This window comes from Oncorhynchus kisutch, linkage group LG10 (assembly GCF_002021735.2).
Source record: "Oncorhynchus kisutch isolate 150728-3 linkage group LG10, Okis_V2, whole genome shotgun sequence".
Taxonomy (NCBI): domain Eukaryota; kingdom Metazoa; phylum Chordata; class Actinopteri; order Salmoniformes; family Salmonidae; genus Oncorhynchus; species Oncorhynchus kisutch.
In genome coordinates this window covers 34,473,365-34,493,843 of record NC_034183.2, presented here as the reverse complement: position 1 = coordinate 34,493,843, position 20,479 = coordinate 34,473,365, and the positions used below count along the sequence as shown (strand labels likewise).

Below are 20,479 nucleotides of genomic sequence, written 5' to 3'. Positions count from 1 at the left end.
GCTGCTGCTCCAGTTTCAACTGTTCTGCCTTATTATTATACGACCATGCTGGTCATTTATGAACATTTGAACAGCTTGGCCATGTTCTGTTATAATCTCCACCCAGCACAGCCAGAAGAGGACTGGCCACTCCACATAGCCTGGTTCCTCTCTAGGTTTCTTCCTAGGTTTTGGCCTTTCTAGTGAGTTTTTCCTAGCCACCGTGCTTCTACACCTGCATTGCTTGCTGTTTGGGGTTTTAGGCTGGTTTTCTGTACAGCACTTTGAGATATCAGCTGATGTACGAATGGCTATATAAATAAATTTGATTTGATTTGATTTGATTGGCTTAAACGTACTAAGAAAGAAATAACTTCCACAATTAAAACACAACAGGAGGTTTAAGACAAGAAGGTCAGTCAATACGGAAAAGTTTAAGAACTTAGAAAGTTTTTTCAAGTGTTGTCGGAAAAAATCATCAAGCGCTGTAATGAAACTGGCTCTCATGAGGACCGCCACATGAAAGGGAGACCCAGAGTTACCTCTTCTCCAGAGGATAAATTCATTAGAGTTAATTGCACCTCAGATTGCAGCCCAAATAAATTCTTCACAGAGTTCAAGTATCAGACATCTCAACATCAACTGTTCAGAGGGGACTGCGTGAATCAGGCCTTCATGGTTGAATTGCTGCAAATAAACCACTACTAAAGGACACCAACAATAAGAAGAGACTTGCTTGGGCCAAGAAACACAAGTGGTGGAAATATCTCCTTTGGTCTGAAGCGTCCAAATTTGAGATTTATGGTTCCAACCGCCAAGTCTTTGTGAGATGCAGAGTAGGTGAACTGCATGTGTGGTTCCCACCGTGAAGTATGGAGGAGAAGGTCAAGGCACACTAGACCGGCATGGCTAACACACCATTCTGCAGCGATACGCCATCCCATCTGGTTTGCGCTTAGTGGGACTATCAGTTGTTTTTCAATAGGACAATGACCCAACACATCTCCAGGCTGTGTAATGGCTATTTGACCAAGGAGGAGAGTGATGGAGTGCTGCAACAGATGACATGGCCTCCCCAATCACCCAACCTCAACCCAATTGAGATGGTTTGGGATGAGAAAAGCAGCCAACAAGTGCTCAGCAAATGTGGGAACTCCTTCAAGACTGTTGGAAAAGCATTCCAGGTGAAGCTGGTTGAGAGAATGCAAAGAGGTTGCAAAGCTGTCCTCAAGGCAAAGGGTGACTACTGTGACCTCCCACTCTGTCTGCCATATTCTGTCTCTTTGCTCTTGTTTTCCTTAAAAGGATGTCAGTGGGAGGAGCCGGGAGGGTCATTAGTGAAATAGAACACATGGGCTCGGGTGTGTCCCAGGATGAATATACCTCTTCCCCATTCATTGGGGAGACTCTCTCCATGCAGACAGATTTTGGTTGTGGCATTTTTGTGGCTGTTTTTGGTTGTTTGCGTTGGCACCTTTCAACATCCCTCATTATCACATTCATGCACTCAACCACTCACTTACACTTTCTGACTACTGACTACACACACCGTTGTTAATTATATTTAGTTTACTTTAGTTAATAAATATATTTTGTTATTCCTTATCTCCACGTTGTCTCCCTTTTTTTGTTACGAACTTTGAGCCGGTTCGTGACACTAATTTGAAGAATCTAAAATCGAAATATATTTTGATTTGTTTAACACTTTTTTGGTTACTACATGATCCCATATGTATTATTTCATAGTTTTGATGTCTTCACTATTATTCTACAATGAAGAAAATAGTAAAAATAAAGAAAAACCCTTGAATGAATAAGTTTGTCCAAACCTTTGACGAGTACTGTACCTCTGTGCCAAATTTTGTGTTTTTTTTTATCACAAAGTGCACTATTGAATCAAAACGTTCAGCGTTGCACCACAAGTAAAAGAACGATTGTATTTCATTCCTAAATTAAAAACAGAGAAAACATGGTAAATAGTTTACTTGACAAAGTCCTACACTTGTGAAGGACGGAAAAAAAAGGTTTTGAAATTATGCCATTTTAGACTCCTTTGTCTCATAATTGACCCCTGTTGTTTTGGGGTTACGCTTGAAACTGGGAAAAAAAACTACTGAAAAACACACTGGGTCTTTAAACAGATTTGTTTGCTTTTATTCTCATCTTCTCCGCAGTCTCTCCCTCTCTGTTCTCTGCTCACATTGTTCTATGAACTAAATCTGGAATACTGCACTGAATGTTGAATCCACAATAAACAATCAAAGCTGCTTTAGCCTGATTAAATATTGAAAACTCAAAAGGCTTTTCACTGTTAACCAGGATAACACAACATCTTCTACTAAATAGGAACATCGTTCCAGGGTGGTGGGAAAAAAGGGCACTTACTGAAATTTGAACTTGTATGTAAATAGTACTGATCTCTTAAGCTTCATGCAACATCTATTCCCTGAACCCAGATGTAAAATACCTAAAAGACAATGAGAAACCACTGTTGCAGAAGACCAATGATAATGCATTGCATCAGAGAAATCTCAGTGAGAGCCCATACGCTTCTCATTTTCATAAACCATGGATATAACCAAGGCTGCAATTCTTTCTAATGGTAGCTTATTGTTACTCCCAAGATGCCAAAGATATATACATCCAACTACTCTTCTTGATTAATTAATTGAAAACCTCTGTTTTCTCTAAGACTGTATGGTGGAGAGCTATGCTACCAGCTGATATACTGTGTGAGAGTCGAGTCAAGGTAAGGTAAAATGAGAGTTGTGCAGTCAGCTAGACTGGGACCATGACGAGTCCATGTGGCAACACAGATGCGAGGGCTGAGGCTCACAGTGAAATGACACCCTTGTCCCTATATAGTGCCACACTTTTGACCAGAGCACTTGAGGCGCTGACCAAAAGTATTGCGTTTTATAAGGAATAAGGTGCCAATTGGACACAGCCATGGTTGGACGGACACAGTGTGAACATAGAGGATGATGGGATGGAATAGACATGCCCTAGGTGATGTGAGGATCACCTAAGGAAGTGGGCAAGGAAGATACATAACAGACTGAAGCTGACAGGGAAGACCCATCCATGCCAGAGATATTCAAAGACCTATAACAATGTAGATGGTGGAGGGTTTAGAGTGGAGGCAAGCAGCATAGCAGTAGTAGAGAGGGTAGCAGTAGAGATAGGGTAGGAGATGCACAGTGGAGGTTCAGGTTGGTAGAGGCAGGAAGGTTCCTGAGAGGCCCATCAGGCCGGGACGGGCTCCAGCCCACCGGGCCTTGGCATACCGTGGGGTATCAAAGGAGGAGCAGGGAGGTAAAGAGTGAAAAAAACCAACCTTCTCGTTGATCTGAGAGGATTTGGTGAGGTTTGGATTGTTTTATGGATGGCGAAGTGCGATGATGATGGGGGGAATAAAGAGAAAAGAGAAAAACCAACAAGAGAGAAAAAGGAAGAGGAGGAAGAAGACAAGGAAAAACAGAGAGAGTAAAACAGGAACATTTTCCACTTATCCATAATAGAGAGAGTGAGGAAAACACTATGGAGACAAAGGCCAGTGCACTGATAGCCACACTCCAAAAACACACACATAGCAACATCTCATACAGTACAGACATAAATATAAACACACACACGCACACACTCCTCCTAGCCCCCCCCCCCCCCCCCCCCCCACACACACACACGTACTCCTCTCTGTTCCTGACTACTCTCATGTTCTCTAAGCCCTTCCCTTCAGACCCATCGGCTGCAGCCTGTGTATTAAGATGCCATTAGACAGTCAGAGAATCTGCGTCCCAAATGGCACCCTATTTCCTATATATCGCACCCCTATGGGCCCTGGTCAAAAGTAGTGCACTAGAAAAGGAATAGGGTGTCATTTTGGTCGCAGAGAGTCTCCCTGGCTGACAAGCGGACTTCATTATGCACACAAAGCAGATACTGTTCTGCTGTTAGCTAAGGCAGCCACATTTATTCTGTCCATTGACACCTTCTTAGCAGAGCCACTGAGGATAGCAGAGACAGAGAGGCTGGATGTGAATACAAACATCAAACATGGCCGTCACTAGCTCTGGACTAGTCATACACTCAGAGTTATTGACTCGCACACAAAATGGCCTGACCACGGAGTTGTACACCGACAACAGAGAGAGCTCTGTGCATCACTCACTCAATGTTGAGGCAATGGCCTCATACCACTGTTGTGTGCTGACAGAATTGATCAAATGGGTCACGGTGGTGAAGTCTTTAACCAGTATGAGTGATTGTGGCATTCATGATGTCCTATACATGATGTCCCATGGGCACAGTCCTATACCTACATGAGCAGAGTATAGTGCATCTAAAGAGTCTATGCATTCTAGATGTGGTTCCTTTGTATTAAAGCTTGTTTCTAATCTTGATCTCTGCATGCGCACACGCGGACACACGAGCGCACCCACACACACACTACACAAAGACAAATAAAAGCAGACACACATACGTACACAAGTTTCAGAGAAACTCAGAAAACCCCAAGACACATGAAACCTTGGGTGACACTTGGGAAAGACATGGGAAAGCACACAGACAATGGTATAATTATTCTTTTTTTATAGCAGGATAAGCATTTGTGTAATGGACACTCCCATATACAGTCTGTGTATATGACATAACACAGCAATGGACATGGAGTCAGTGCCAAGGACACGCCACACACAGAGTGATGATCAGAAAGCAAAAGCTGAGAAAGACAGACAAGAGAAAAGGAAGAAGTACAAATATGGAAAAGAAGAGAGAGAAGAAATCTCTCTCACTCTCTCTCCCTCTCTCTCTCTAGCAGCAGAGAGAGAGCTTTCAGGCACCATCGTTTGCTAAGGAAATTACACCCCTGGTAGAGTGGTGTAATACCTGGAGAGATAGAGGTTAGACCCATTCAGACAAGAACACGTTGTACAGAGACAGAACAACCCAGTGTTACATTATACAGAAACAGACATTTGTAAGAAAACACATAGGAAAGAAGCTGGTAGTCTTGACCTTGATGACTTCAGTTGTAGGTTTAGTAGAGTGATGTTTCAGCACAGTGCATGAAGGGTTTTTCTTTTTCAAATGATGTTCAACAGTATAGTTAAACTCCATTGCAACGCATTATGGACTGAGGGTTGGCAGTGAAAAATAATCAAAAAGAATATTTCACAGTGTAAAAAACACTCGAAAAGACTCTTTTCAGTTCTCAAAGGCAATTCCTCTCCGGGAGTGAGATGTAATCTACTCTATCTGTGAGAAATTGATGCAGGCATGGGTGGTGAGAAATACTGCAGGATTTTAACACATATGTATACACCTACACACATGCTGCAGGATGGTCACATGCGCATGTGCGCACACACACAAACACTCACAAACACTTATAGTCCGCACACAAGCAAACAAGTACACCATGTCTTACTCTGTCACTGGGCAGGTGCAGGCTGATTACAGAACACTTATACATATATATATTAAATGCCATTCATCAACCGGACCAATTCTAAATCTGTATTCCCTGCGACAGCACTCCCTCTGTCACTTGGTCCCGAGTTAAGGTCTGCGTCCCAAATGACACCCCATTCCCTATACAGTGCACACATTTTAACCAGGGCTTTGGTCAAAAGTAGTGCACTACATAGAGAATAGGGTGTAGGGAATATGGTGCCATTTGGGATGCAACTAAGATCGAAGGAGAGCCCAGCACCAAGGAGAATGACAGATATCTATTCTATGTATCTTTTCTAAGAGTTTTTCCTCACATTCCTTTTTATCACTGAATGGGTCATGTATGTATTAATCTGGGAGAATTTACGACCTGGGCTGACAGAGGTAGTTACCAGGTTTACACCTCCAGAGGATGTTTCCTCTCTGTAGGTCAGAGGTCAACCATGGGACAATTTACCCAGAAGGCATGCACTGCAGTGCAGGTTGGTTATCACTAGTTACCACAAAGTAATAATTATGGCATTTCTACAATTTTATTTTCTTAAAATCTGATTGAAAACCTAACCCTAACCACACCCTAACCTTAACCATACTTCTCAATTTATGCCTAATCCTAACCTGAAATTAAGACCAAAAGGCAAATTTTTTTATTTCATGAATTTTTACAATGTAGACAATTCTGACTATGTGGCTGTGGTAACTAGTAACAACCGTGCCGGTTAGGACATTGCTTTTATACTCTGGTATAGGTCTGTCAGATACCTGAATAATTAATTAAAAGCCTTTGATGCTGAAGTTATCTAAAGAAGTTAGCTGGAGGGAATATGAAATTAACTTTAGAATTATACCTCTGCAAGAAAATCATATTATCCTACCGGAAGCAAGTTAACAGATAATTTGAAGATCAAAGTAATTGATGTGATGACAGAAATTAAGACTTGATTATGACACTAAGAGGAAAGGGGAAGGGGAAAAAGTAGGGAACTTGTCTGTCGGCCATGTATTAAAGACCAACATTGGTTAAAGAAAATTGTGATGAATAAAAAAGTATACCCGTTTCATTTAAGGACCAAACATTTGACAGCTGTGCCATAGATATCGCAAAATAGTTGGGATTTTCAACATACTAATTCCATGGCACATGGTTTATGAACTAATATGCAAAATGACGCCGGATTCAAAACGTATACAGTATACAAAATTCTTACAACCAATAGAATGTTATATAGGGGATAGAACCTTCCCAGCTCTGCAGATTTATCTGCGAAGAGACAGAATCATTAGATCATTTGTTTTGGTACTGTCCATAAGTAGCTTGTTTTTGTTCACAAGTCTAGGAATGGCTGAAGAATTGCAAACATTTACCTGGAGCAAACTCAACAAATAGCACTACTGGGTGATCGGAAAAGTCATAGTCAATCGATCAATAATGTAATATTTTTTCCCTCCTGGGTGGCACTGTAACGTCTTTCTTCCGTCAAAGGAGAGGAGGACCAAAATGCAGCGTGGTTAGAGTTCATGGTTTTTAATAAGAGAAACTAAACATGAACACAATTGCAAAAACAACAAACGTGGCAAAACCCAAAACAGTCCTATCTTGTGCAGAGAACACAAAGACAGGAAACAACCACCCACAAACCCCAACACAAAACAAGCTACCTAAATATGGTTCCCAATCAGAGACAATGACTAACACCTGCCTCTGATTGAGAACCATATCAGGCCTTACATAGAAACAGACAAACTAGACACACAACATAGAATGCCGACCCAGATATTCAACATGGATGGTGTTAAGCGATAGATGGGAGGGGTTGAATGGAGCTGAAGGTTGGGAATAATAAAAATGAATAACAAGATAACTAATGTAAAACATACTGTGTCTGTAAAACGCATATAGGTTCAGAACTTTTGTGAAAGAAATAGATTGAAGAGGTTGAGGTTAGAGGAAGGACAGGGGTAAAAACAAACTAAATGTAACTATTGTAAAATAGACTGTGCCTATGAAATGTATATAGTATGTATAAGTTGGAAGTAGAAGCATAAGCGTTGTTGTTCACTAGTTTACTCCAATTAGGGGAGGGGTGGTAAGGTTAGAAAGTAATAAAGATGTGTATATACAGTACCAGTCCAAATGTTTGGACACACCTACTCATTCAAGGTTTTTCTTTATTTGTACTATTTTCTACATTGTAGAAGAATAGTGAAGACATCTAAACTATGAAATAACACATATCATGATTTATCATGAAGTAAAAAAAAGTGTTAAACAAATCAAAATATATTTTATATTTGAGATTCCTCAAAGTAGCCACCCTTTGCCTTAACGACAGCTTTGCACACTCTTGGTATTCTCTCAACAAGCTTCAGATGGTAGTCACCTGGCATGCATTTCAATGAACAGGTGTGCCTCATAAAAAGCACAATTGTGGAAGTTATTTCCTTCTTAATGCATGTAATCCAATCAGTTGTGTTGTGACAAGGCAGGGGAGGTATACAGAAGATAGCCCTATTTGGTAAAAGACGAAGTCCATGTTATGGTAAGAACAGCTCAAATAAGCAAAGAGAAATGACAGTCCATCATTACTTTAAGACATGAAGGTCAGTCAATACGGAACATTTCAAGAACTTTGAAAGTTTCTTGAAGTGCAGTCCCCAAATCCATCAAGCGTTATGATGAAACTGTCTCTCATGAGGACCGCCACAGGAAAGGAAACCCAGAGTTACCTCTGCTCCAGAGGATACGTTCATTAGAGTTAACTGCACCTCAGAATGCATCCCAAATAAATGCTAATTAATTCTGTGTTCCCCGTCCAAAATGACCGCCCCATTATAGCTGATTATAAATCCATAATTATCCATATATCATCACCTAATGTTGTGTTAGATCTTTTTATAAACGTAAGTTCTTGTGACCCAGAGTTACCTCTGCTACAGAGGATAAGTTCATTAGAGTTAACTGCACCTTAGATTGCAGCCCAAATAAATGCTTCACAGAGTTTAAGTAACAGACACATCTCAACATCAACTTTTCAGAGGGGACTGCATGAATCAGGCCTTCATGGTCGAATTGCTACAAAGAAACCACTACTAAAGGACACCAATAGTAAGAAGAGACTTGATTGGGCCAAGAAACACGAGCAATGGGCATTAGACTGGTGGAGTCCAGATTTGAGATTTTTGTTTCCAACCGCCGTGTCTTTGTGAGACACAGAGTAGGTGAACGGATGATCCCTGCATGTGTGTTCCCACCGTGAAGCATGGAGGAGGTGTGATTGTGTGGGGGTGCTTTGCTGCTGACACTCTCTGTGATTTATTTAGAATTCAAGGCACACTTAACCAGCATGGCTACCACAGCATTCTGCAGCAATATGCCATCCCATCTGGTTTGCGGTGACTGGGACCATCAGCTGTTTTTCAACAGGACATGATCCAACAAACCTCCAGACTGTGTAAGGGCTATCTGACCAAGAAGGAGAGTGATGGAGTGCTGCATCAGATGACATGGCCTCAACCAGGACCTCAACCCATTTAAGATGGTTTGGTATGAGTTGGACTGCAGAGTGAAGGAAAAGCAGCCAACAACTGCTCAGCATATATCAAGACTGTTGAAAAAGCATTCCAGGTGAAGCTGGTTGAGAGAATGCCAAGAGTGTGGCAAGCTATCATCAAGGCAAAGGGTGGCTACTTTGAAGAATCTAAAATATATTTTGATTTGTTAAACATTTTGTTGGTTACTACATGATTCCATATGTGTTATTTCATAGTTTTGCTGGCTTCACCATTACTCTACAATTTAGAAAATAGTGAAAATAAAGAAAAACCCTTGAATGAGTAGTTGTGTCCAAACTTTTGACTGGTACAGTATATATGTATGTACATGTATTTATATGTACAGTGGCTTGCAAAAGTATTCACCCCACTTGGCATTTTTCCTATTTTGTTGCCTTACAACCTGGAATTAAAATAAGATTTTTTTGGGGGGGGTTGGTATAATTTGATTTACACAACATGCCTACCACTGAAGATATAAAATAATCTTTTTGTGAAACAAAAAAGAAATAAGACAAAAAACTCAAAACTTTTCGTAGAGCCGCCTTTTGCAGAAATTACAGCTGCAAGTCTCTTGGAGTATGTCTCTATAAGCTTGGCACATCTTTTGCCGATTCTTCAAGTCAGAATTGCTCCAGCTCCTTCAAGTTGGATGGGTTCCGCTGGTGTACAGCAATCTTTAAGTCATACCACAGATTTTCAATTGGATTGAGTTCTGGGCTTTGACTAGGCCATTCCAAGACATTTAAATGTTTCCCCTTAAAACCACTTGAGTGTTGCTTTAGCAGTATGCTTAGGATCATTGTCCTGCTAGAAGGTGAACCTCCGTCTCAGTCTCAAATCTCTGGAAGACTGAAACAGGTTTCCCTCAACAATTTCCCTGTATTTAGTGCCAGCCATCCAACATTCCTTCAATTCTGACCAGTTTTCCAGTCCCTGCCGATGAAAAAACATTGCCACAGCATGATGGTGTTCTAAAGGTGATGAGAGGTGTTGGGTTTGCGCCAGACATAGCATTTTCCTTGATGGCCGAAAAGCTCAATTATAGTCTCATCTGAACCCGGGGTATCTTCTTCCATATGTTTGGGGAGTCTCCCACATTACTTTTGGTGAATACCAAACGTGTTTATTTATTTTTTCTTTAAGCTGTCACGCCTTGACCTTAGAGATCCTTTTAATTCTCTATTTGGTTAGGTCAGGGTGTGACTAGGGTGGGCAATCTATGTTTTCTATTTCTTTGTTGGCCTGGTATGGTTCCCAATCAGAGGCAGCTGTCTTTCGTTGTCTCTGATTGGGGATCATATTTAGGCAGCCTTTTCCCACCTGTTGTTTGTGGGATCTTGTTTTTGTGTAGCTGCCTGTGATCAGCCCAGAACGTCATGTTTCGTTTTCTTCTGCATTGTTTTTGGTGAGTTGCATATTTATTAAACATGTGGAACTCGAAGTACGCTGCGCCTTGGTCCATTCATTCAGACGATCGTGACATAAGCAATGGCCACTCTTCCATAAAGCCCAGCTCTGTGGAGTGTACGACTTAAAGTGGCCCTATGGACAGATACTCCAATCTCCACTGCGGAACTTTGCAGCTCCTTCAGGGTTGTCTTTGGTCTCTTTGTTGCCTGTCTGATTAATGCCCCTCTTGCATGGTCCCTGAGTTTTGGTGGGCCCTCTCTTGGCAGGTTTGTTGTAGTGCCATATTCTTTCCATTTTTTATAATGGATTTAATGGTGCTCCACAGGATGTTCAAAGTTTCGGATATGTTTTATAACCCAACCCTGATCTGTACTTCTCCACAACTTTGTCCTTGACCAGTTTGGGGAGTTCTTTGGTCTTCATAGTGTCGCTTGCTTGGTGGTGCCCCTTGCTTAGTGGTGTTGCTGACTCTGGGGCCTTTCAGAACAGGTGTGTATATATATATATATATATATATATATATATATATATATATACTGAGATCATGTGACACTTAGATTGCACACAGATGGACTTTATTTAACTAATTATGTGACTTCTGAAGGTAATTGGTTGCACCAGATCTTATTTAGGGGCTTCATAGCAGAGGGGGTGAATACATATACATGTACCAATTTCCCGTTATTTATTTTTTAGGATTTTCTGAAAGTTATTTTTTTCATTTCACTTCACCAATTTTTACTATTTTGTGTATGTCCATGACATGAAATCCATAAAAATCTATTTAAATTACAGATTGTAATGAAACAAAATAGGAAAAACGCCAAGGGGGTGAAGACCTTTGCAAGGCACTGTATGTATGTATGTATGTATGTATGTATGTATGTATATTTGCAAAAAAACATGGGGATTGGGGAAGTGATGAAGACAAAAACATTGATGAAAGCTACAATCTATCTGCAACATTCAACATCTACCCCCTAAAAAAGACACTAATTAATAAATATTCTTTCTATGGAAATGGATAAATTGGAATTTACGATCAATGTAGATATATTAGAATGGTCTCAGTTATAAGGACAGACGCTAGGAGACGAGAAGTAAGTACAGGGAGTGAAGATTTCATGGATAAACTGACATATAACAAAACAAGAACAGCGCCTGGACAGGGGATCAAAACGACATTAATGCAAACACTGGGAAGAATCTAAGGAAGTGACAGATATAGGGGAGGCAATCAATAAAGGGAGCCTGACGGGCCTGGGAGCCCAAGGCGTGGGAGACCCACGAGCCGGCCCGAGATGTGTTAGCTCGACGTGGGATGGGAGCCCGACCAGCCAGCTGAGGTGTGGGAGCCCAGCGTGCCGGCCTGAGGTGTGGGGTGCCGGCCCGAGGCGTAGGAGCCTGACGTGCTGGCCCAAGATGTGTTAGCTCGACATGCCGGCCCGAGACGTGGGAGTCTGACGGGCCGGCTGAGACATGACGTGGGATGGGAGCCTTAGGAGCCAGCTGAGGCGTGGGAGACCGACAAGCCGGCTGAGGAATGACGTGGGATGGGAGCCTTATGAGCCGGCTGAGGCGTGGGAGACCGACAAGCCGGCTGAGGAATGACGTGGGATGGGAGCCTTATGAGCCGGCTGAGGCGTGGGAGACCGACAAGCCGGCTGAGGAATGACGTGGGATGGGAGCCTTATGAGCCGGCTGAGGCGTGGGAGACCGACAAGCCGGCTGAGGAATGACGTGGGATGGGAGCCTTATGAGCCGGCTGAGGCGTGGGAGACCGACAAGCCGGCTGAGGAATGACGTGGGATGGGAGCCTTATGAGCCGGCTGAGGCGTGGGAGACCGACAAGCCGGCTGAGGAATGACGTGGGATGGGAGCCTTATGAGCCGGCTGAGGCGTGGGAGACCGACAAGCCGGCTGAGGAATGACGTGGGATGGGAGCCTTATGAGCCGGCTGAGGCGTGGGAGACCGACAAGCCGGCTGAGGAATGACGTGGGATGGGAGCCTGCCAAGCCAGCCAAAGCAAAAAAAACTCTCGAGCCAGCTAAGGAATGGAAGCCCGACGAGCCAGCTGAGGCACCCCTGGTACCTGGGCCTGACGTCACCAACCCCAACAAAAAACAAAAAACTCCCTGATGCATTCTGTAAGGACAGATGCTGGGAGACGAGAAGCAAGTACAGGGAGTGAGGATTAATGGATAAACGGACATACAGTTGAAGTCGGAAGTTTACATACACTTATTGTGTGAAGGCTACCCGAAACGTTTGACCGAAGTTAAACAATTTAAAGGCAATGCTACCAAATACTAATTGAGTGTATGTAAACTTCTGACCCACTGGGAATGTGATGAAAGAAATAAAAGCTGAAATAAATAATTCTCTCTACTATTATTCACATTCTTAAAATAAAGTGGTGATCCTAACGGCGGGGAATTTTTACTAGGATTAAATTCCAGGAATTGTGAAAAACTGAGTTGAAATGTATTTGGCTAAGGTGCATGTAAACTTCCAACTGTATAACCAAACATAGAACAGCATCTGGAAGAACAGCGTCTGGACAGGGGGATCAAAACGATGGACAGGGGTAACAAAATGACATAAATGCAGACATGGGGAAGAAACTGAGGAAGTGACAGATATAGGAGAGGCAATCAATTAAGTCATAGAGTCCAGGTGAGTCCCATGAAGTGCTCATGCACGTAATGATGGTGACAGGTGTGCGTAATGGGTCGCCTGGCATCCTCGAGCGCCAGAGAGGGGGAGTGGGGGAGAAGTGACATCAGTAACCTAAAAAGTTGTGAATAACTTAATTCTTTGCCCTTGGTGAACTTTTCCGATGTGTTTGCAATGAGCACGGTAAAAACCTGTGGGTATGCATAAAACAGGGACACAAGGAACCAACTTGAGTTGAATCGTGGAAAATTGCCTTTGAGAACCTGATTTTGGTTGGTGGAATAGAGGCTAATTGAATTTTTGCTGCCGAACATTATTCTCTAAAAGACCATGGGGGTTGAGTTTGATATGACATCAGCCCTGTTTGCTTTGTAGTAGTAGAACAAATAGGCAGTGCACTAAATAGGAGATAGAGTGCGATTTGAGATGCAGCCATAGACTGCATAGCATCCTGTTGATAGGGGAATTTCCTACACTCAGGATGACAGTAACCAACGAGGTGTCTATTTCCTGTATGCACAGTATGTCTACAAGACTGCATATGTACCACCAGCATATAACAACTCTCTCCACTTCACCAAGTCTGCATCCCAAATGGCACACTATTCCCTATATAGTGCATTGCTTTTTACCAGAGCCCTATAGGGAGTATACAATCACCCAGGAGAAAAGAAAAGATACAGAAAAATAAACACCCCCCACAGAGAATAGACAAAACATTGACATAACAAGAACAGCCATCAACAGGTTAGGCTGAGCCTTTCACTAACTGGTTGACTGGGTAGGTGCTCTATTATTCCAGTGAGGAAGTAGTTGGTTGGCATTTGTCAGTTTCAAGACAGTGAATAGATCCATGTGGAGTATTTGTATAGCTAGACCAGGCTCGCTGTGGAGAGGAGTGGGTTAACTTGACCAGAGAGCAGACCTGGTTGTGTAGCTGTAGAGTGGGTTAGTTACACTAGTCTTTAGCGCTTGACCAGAGAGCAGTGAGGGAACTGATAGATTAGAATAGATACTTTATGGACAGGTGGATGGCCCCCACTGTTCGCACTGACCCGCTCGCCAGGCAGGGAGGGCTCTTACCTCTCACATATAGGTTGGCTGGAGCCGAGTAGCGGGTCCCGGCGCTGTTGACCGCCACACACTCGTACTTGCCCTGGTCCGACTCCTCGCTGTTTTCTATTTGGAGAGCTCCTGAAGGGAGAGGACACACTGTCAAGGTTCAGAGTCCACTCAGATGGATACATGGTTTGCATATCAAATGGCACCCTATTCCCTACATAGTGCACTATTTTTGACCAGAGCCGTATTCACCCTGGTCAAATGTAGTGCACTATATAGGGAGTAGGGTGACATTTAGGACAAAATGCAGTTAATGCACACTGAAATGTGTGTTCAGACTTACACTACTTCAAACTCTCTCTCTCACACACACACACACACACACACACACACACACACACACACACACACACACACACCTTGCCAAAACAAAAATACAAATAACCAAGCCGACTTTTCATACACGTACAGTATATATCAGAACAACTGACGTTTTGAAAACAGACCCATCCAGCAGACAGACATTTTGGCAACATTGAGAAAGACCAAAGCATAGACAGGTAAGAGGACAGTACACTTCTTATTAGGGACCTAAATACTGCAGAAACGATGCAATATCAAGTTTCATGAAGTACCCATAAGTGGTAATTAACAGGAACTATAGCTCAGCCTGACGTTACAGTAAGACTGGACAGAGGAGAAAAGCAAATCAAGTAAGAAAAATACATACAGTAATTTAAAAGTGAGGAATTCTAAACCTGCTGTCTCATAAACAAGAAAACCTATCTTTATCTTCTCACTTGTCAATACTAAAGTCAAATACAGGCCTAAGCCATTCTGTGAGTAATGACAACGTCAGTACAGAGAGATGGGAATCTCTAAGAGTTCTGCTGTACTTCAACGATCTCCCCATCACTCTGCCAAAGCTTCAGCCTTCAGCCTCACAGATTAACTAGCCACAAATCACTAATCAATTCTGCTTTGTTCACCACTGATTAGTTCTTATCACCTGCTCTACTGTTAGTGACAGTGGGGACGGCAACCATTTTTCAAACAGTGAGGAAACAAATGAGTTCAAACAGACTAGGGGAGTGAAAGACTCTTTTATTCCTACTCTTGTCGACAGTCCTCTTTGGCCGTCCCTGTCTAAAACGGACGACACATGAAGACTGGATCAGGAACATAACACTTACCTGTTCCTGCTCACTCAGAGTGATCACGTGGTTTATCATTTTCTTTGACCATTTACCAAAGCATTTTCCTTTATACAATGAACAATTATTCATATACAGTCAACTCTGGATCGATTTTGACAGACAACATGACTGTGTGTCTGGTGTTCATGTACAGGGATGCTCTTGATCGTGATGTTACACACATCATGCAGTTTGAGATCAGTGGCGGAATATTAATAGAAAATAAATGTGAGAATATATTTCAGAAAGGAATCTGAAATGCATCATATGGGATGAGTTTGTCACACAACTGCTGATAACATTTGGACATAGAAAAATAAAAAAAAGTGTGTGGTGACATCCATGTGAATCTGGAGTTAGGTGAGATGGATGGGCGCCCAGAGATATCTTCCTCCAGCAGCCACCATGTTACAATCATCTAGAGGATTCTGCCTGAGATGTGTATCCTGCTGCTACAAACGTCACATATACGCAGACAAGCCTCCGATTGGCTCATTCATACCCCCCCCCCCCACACACACACATACTTTCTTCGACGTACAGTTCTCTTTCCAAGCTCTTAGCTTTCTCCCTCTAGCCTTAACTTCTAGTGATCAACGCTTGGTGTAGGCTAGGGCAATCCTGTTTCCGATGTGCGGAGAGCAGAGGGATGCAGCAGTGGCTGGATATTGCCTCATAGTTACATCTGGAATATGTATTATCCTTTTCCATTCCTCTTTAATTGGATCTTGCGGCACAGTGCACTACTTTTGTCAAGGGCCCATTGGGCTCCGGTCAAAAGTTACGCAATATAGTGAATAAGGTGCCATTTGGAACACGTTTCCTTTCAGCACTTTTTCATGGCAGTGAGACCCCTTGATGAGATGAGATGTTTTTTATCTCTGGAGAGAGACGACGAGGTGAGCAGTAGGCAAATTGGGAAGTTCCTACTGACCCAATCACCAAAGCCTGCTCTCGCTTTTCTCCCTTGTATAAAATGAGCCAGAGGTATAAGACAACTTCTCAGTCAGAGAGATGGTCTTCTTCCCCAATGGCACCCTATTCATACTGCACTACTTTTTGACTAGGGCACTATGTAGGAAATAGGGTGCCATTTGAGGCGCAGACATGGAGATTCTAGGACCCTCAATAAAGAGTGTAGCTAGCTGCCAGAAGCTCCACTCTCACTCTGCCCAAAAAAGTTGAATCTTTAATAATGCAATCTAGTACCTCTTCCTCCTTCCTGCCTCTGACTACAGCCTCTTAGGACAGTGCTCAGACAGGGGTCATCGTTGACCACCTCTAAAACACATCACAGACTACTAATCATAGCAGGTGTCAATCCCGCCATACGTTGGGAATGGAAATACAGTAATGTCAGGCTCATCGCGAGGAGTCTAGGAATATAAAAACTGAAAGAGTGGTCAAGAGATCACGATCCACACTCAGGATAGAGCTGCCATTCAAAATATGAATCATATGTTTTGTTAATCTACAGTTTAAGCAGGTCCATCTTTCTATGAGGTTACAGTTTTCTTAGGTGAACGTTAAGACGGTTTAATTTGAGTGGGATGTGTAGTAAGGATTTTGTAGATTCGTTATTTGATGTTTGTGTTTTTAGAGGTGCCATTGACCAGACAGACTTACAAAGTACTGATGTGGAGAAGGAGTCAGGGCCCAGAGAGAGAGTGAGACAACTGGTGATGAGGACATTGTGAGGTGAAAGGAGGAGGGAATGGAGGAGGATAATGAGGAGGAGGACAGGAAGGATGACGTGAGTGGACAGTTTTTTGTGTACCCAGCATTCTTACCTCTGATTGGTGTACCACCTGGAGAGGTAATTTGAATGCAAATAAGATTAGAGAGAAGCATTAGTACAAAGATGAAAGGAAGAATAAAAAGAAGAAACCGCAGACTGAAGAAGAACTTGAGTATTGAATTCCAGAAGCTATTTCTCCCTCAACACGTTTATAAAAAATATAGCTTTTTAAATTTCTGGATATTACACAATTTTGTGTTTTGTTGTGTTGGGTGAGAGTACCAGAGTGGTAACAGAGTGGTAAACCCGACTAAGGGGCAAGATTCTACTTCTGCTCTGCACTTGCCTGCTGTGTGCTATAATCCGGACTCTTTATGTTATCTACACCTGGATATTTGTTTTCTCCCCATCATTTTTTATGCTGTACACCTGGCTATTTGTGCTACTGAGCTACGGGTCTGCTATGATTGCAAAGCTACTTATTCTCCCCACCTGCTTGTTCGTGTTAACACCTGGCCATCAACATCAACCTTGAATAGTGATCTGCCGTTCACCCAAAACAGGCCTGTTTCTGGCTGTTACCGAAGACATTCTGATAAGGTCTACAGACTAACTCTAGACAGGTTAACTAATCTGGGCTGTTCAGCTTCCTGTCGTAACGAGGTTAACACCAACACAGGCTACAACAGTATCTGATGTAATACTAAGAAACCTGTGCCCTGGAATACAATAGCCCAAGTTGTGATATAGCTGCTGCATTTCGTGAGAAAGTCTTAGGTGGATGCAGTGTTATTCTTTTGTTTTGTGGACCACCCTCTAACTAATTAGCTGCATAAATAATATATTGTTTGATTTCATTGATTATTTTTGTAGTTGTTAGTACGGGGTCATTTGGGCATATTTAGTCATATGCGACAAACGTTGGAGGAGTCGGTTTGGTTACTATACAGATACACACGATCTGGATAATAAATCCAAACCAGTATCCACTCATTAAACAGGAGAATAGAGGTGGAGGAGAGGGTTTGAGAAAAGAGGACGGAGAGCCCCCTAAAAGCTGTGTGTCCCATGTTGATGAGGTCATCAGCAGCTTAAAGAGGACTGGGTCTACGCTGAGACCTGCCAGGACAGACATACAGCCTCCATGTACTGAGCCCAGGTTGGTTCAGTATGAATATCACATGCTTTGTCCATGACAGATTTCAGTGTAGCAGGTACTAGGTAAATTGTGAAAAATAATAGTACTTTATTATGTTTTCGCAATATCCTGGATACAGTAGGCAGGTATTCATTTTCCTATATGTTGAAGAAATACATTGGGGTTAATGCACAACAATAACCTATTACCGTGGATTTAATTAGTCCATGCTCTGCCTTCACAAGGACATAATATTATGACCGTATATATTTAACACATTTTATCATGTCATCATTATCCATATACATATTCATAATAATTCAAGGATGGCATAATACAACTCAGCTAATTATGTTACTAGCAGGCTGCAGTGGAGAGAATCACCAATCACCTAGGCTGTGTCCCTAATGACCCTCTATTTCCTATATAGTGTACTACATTTGAATAAAGCCCCTTTCAAAAGTATTGCACTATAAAGGGAATGAGGTGCACTATAAAGAGGTAAATGTGACATTTGGGATCCAACCCTGGTGAGTCAGGAGGACCCAGAAGAGTTTGAGTGACTACTCCACACACAGAGCCGTGGCCTGGTGCACCTGCTACTCCAGGAGTATTTACCGGAAAGGATAGAGGTTTAGCCACTTCTAGAGACACTAATCCTCCTCCTCTTCCACTCCTACTCCTCTCCCACACCTCTCTTCCTCCCTATCAGATCCCCAGGACAGCAGAGGAGGAGTGTCAGGATGAGTGTCTGTTTGCTTTTTGTGTGGCCTGCATTGTAAACAGTGTTGATCGATGTCAGGGGCCAGACTTCCTGGTTTGGACAAGCCTATCGGTAATTACCGGGAGACAATGACATGTTTAAGACTGCATCCCAAATGTCACCCTATGTAGGGAATAGCATGCCATTTGGGATCCAGCCTTAGTAGACGGGGGATAGAGCTCTGAGCTTCATTTGACACAAAGGACACATACTGACTTGTCTTTCATTTGCTACCAGAGTGCAAAGGTCTCAAATGGAAAATTTTGGCTATTAGCATTCCTTGATGGATAAAAGGTCCTATAATAGGGATACTAATTTATGAGCAAATGTAATCTCACGAGCGCGTAATGAATTGTATTGGAACAAATAAATTGCTTGAATGTCAAGTTGACCTCTGACAGACATTTAGCGAACGGGCAGCACTTAAACAAGAAGAGAAAAAAGAGACATGCCCATTTGGGCTTGACTGCAGTGGGATTATTGTGCATCCAAAATGGTACACTTTTCCCTACATAGTGCCCTACTTTTGACCAGAACCCAGGGCTCTGGTCAAAAGTAGGGCACTATGATGGGAATAAGGTTACAGTTCGGAATGCAGACGATGTGTGACGAGGAAGGCAAGCCAGCGCTATGAACCAAATTGAAGAAAATTGCTGTGCTGTCATGTTAATAATACATCATGGCGGGAGGATCTGTCTTCACCTGAGGCCTCTGCAGCTGAAGCCTGCCTGGGGAAATCCTCCAGCTTCCACAGGCTTCAAAGCTACACATAGTCTGTGTCCCAAATGGCATCCTACTCTCTTTATATCCCTTTATAGTGCACTGCTTTTGACCAGAGCCCTATAGAGTTCTATACAGGGGATACGGTGCCATTTACAATGCAGACCAGAGATATCCTACAGCTTCTCTCAGCCTTTCCTCTCTCTGTGTCTGTGGATAGGAGCCAGAGGTGAAACACTGCAATTATACCTCTGTTTCTATATTATATTCTATGCTGCCAGAGCTGGGGTTCAAGAGTTGATGCCTATCTGGAATGCTTTTGGAGGTTGCATTGATGCTAAGGGTTTAGGGAGTAGGGACCCAGACTCCAACATATTTGTGAACTGTTTCCCCCTCAAAACTGACTGTAGGGAGGGGCCTAGGCCTATATAGGCCTATAGTACAAAGGTATAAAGTGCACAGCCGGACAGCTTTGCTGTGCCTGCCTTACTGACTAAATCAGTGCTTGGAAAAGGGCCACCTTTCTGAGTTGTACTGAGCCTTGTGGTTGGTTATCATTTTAAGACGAATGGCTGCCTGCATCTGGTACTGAAGGCACCACAGGCACAGAACAGCAGCAGCAATCCCTTTCAGGAGCCACTGGGGGAATTACAAAGCTGTATGCAGTTAAATGAATGTAGAAAAACATTTATTCACAACTTTAAGGAGTGATTTGGCAATTACATTTTAAATGTAAAAAATACATTCTACACAAGTAAATGTATATTCACATCATTGTTCAACA

At 42.6% G+C, this 20,479-nt stretch overlaps 1 protein-coding gene across 11 annotated transcripts in view; it reads right to left on the bottom strand.

Moving 5' to 3' along the window:
- The window catches only part of LOC109898078 (receptor-type tyrosine-protein phosphatase F-like), a 405,249-nt gene that overhangs the window by 115,658 nt on the left and 269,112 nt on the right, over nucleotides 1-20,479 (bottom strand). For 5 of the 11 annotated variants that reach the window (XM_031833586.1, XM_031833587.1, XM_031833581.1 and 2 more), the window contains exons 6-8: nucleotides 17,127-17,144; nucleotides 14,162-14,272; nucleotides 3,317-3,328 (exon numbers count right to left, since the gene is read on the bottom strand). In XM_031833586.1, coding sequence (XP_031689446.1) covers nucleotides 3,317-3,328; nucleotides 14,162-14,272; nucleotides 17,127-17,144 — 141 coding nt within the window. The remainder of the gene's footprint in view (nucleotides 1-3,316; nucleotides 3,329-14,161; nucleotides 14,273-17,126; nucleotides 17,145-20,479) is intronic. The other 6 variants (XM_031833590.1, XM_031833591.1, XM_031833585.1 and 3 more) reach the window with 3 other exon arrangements.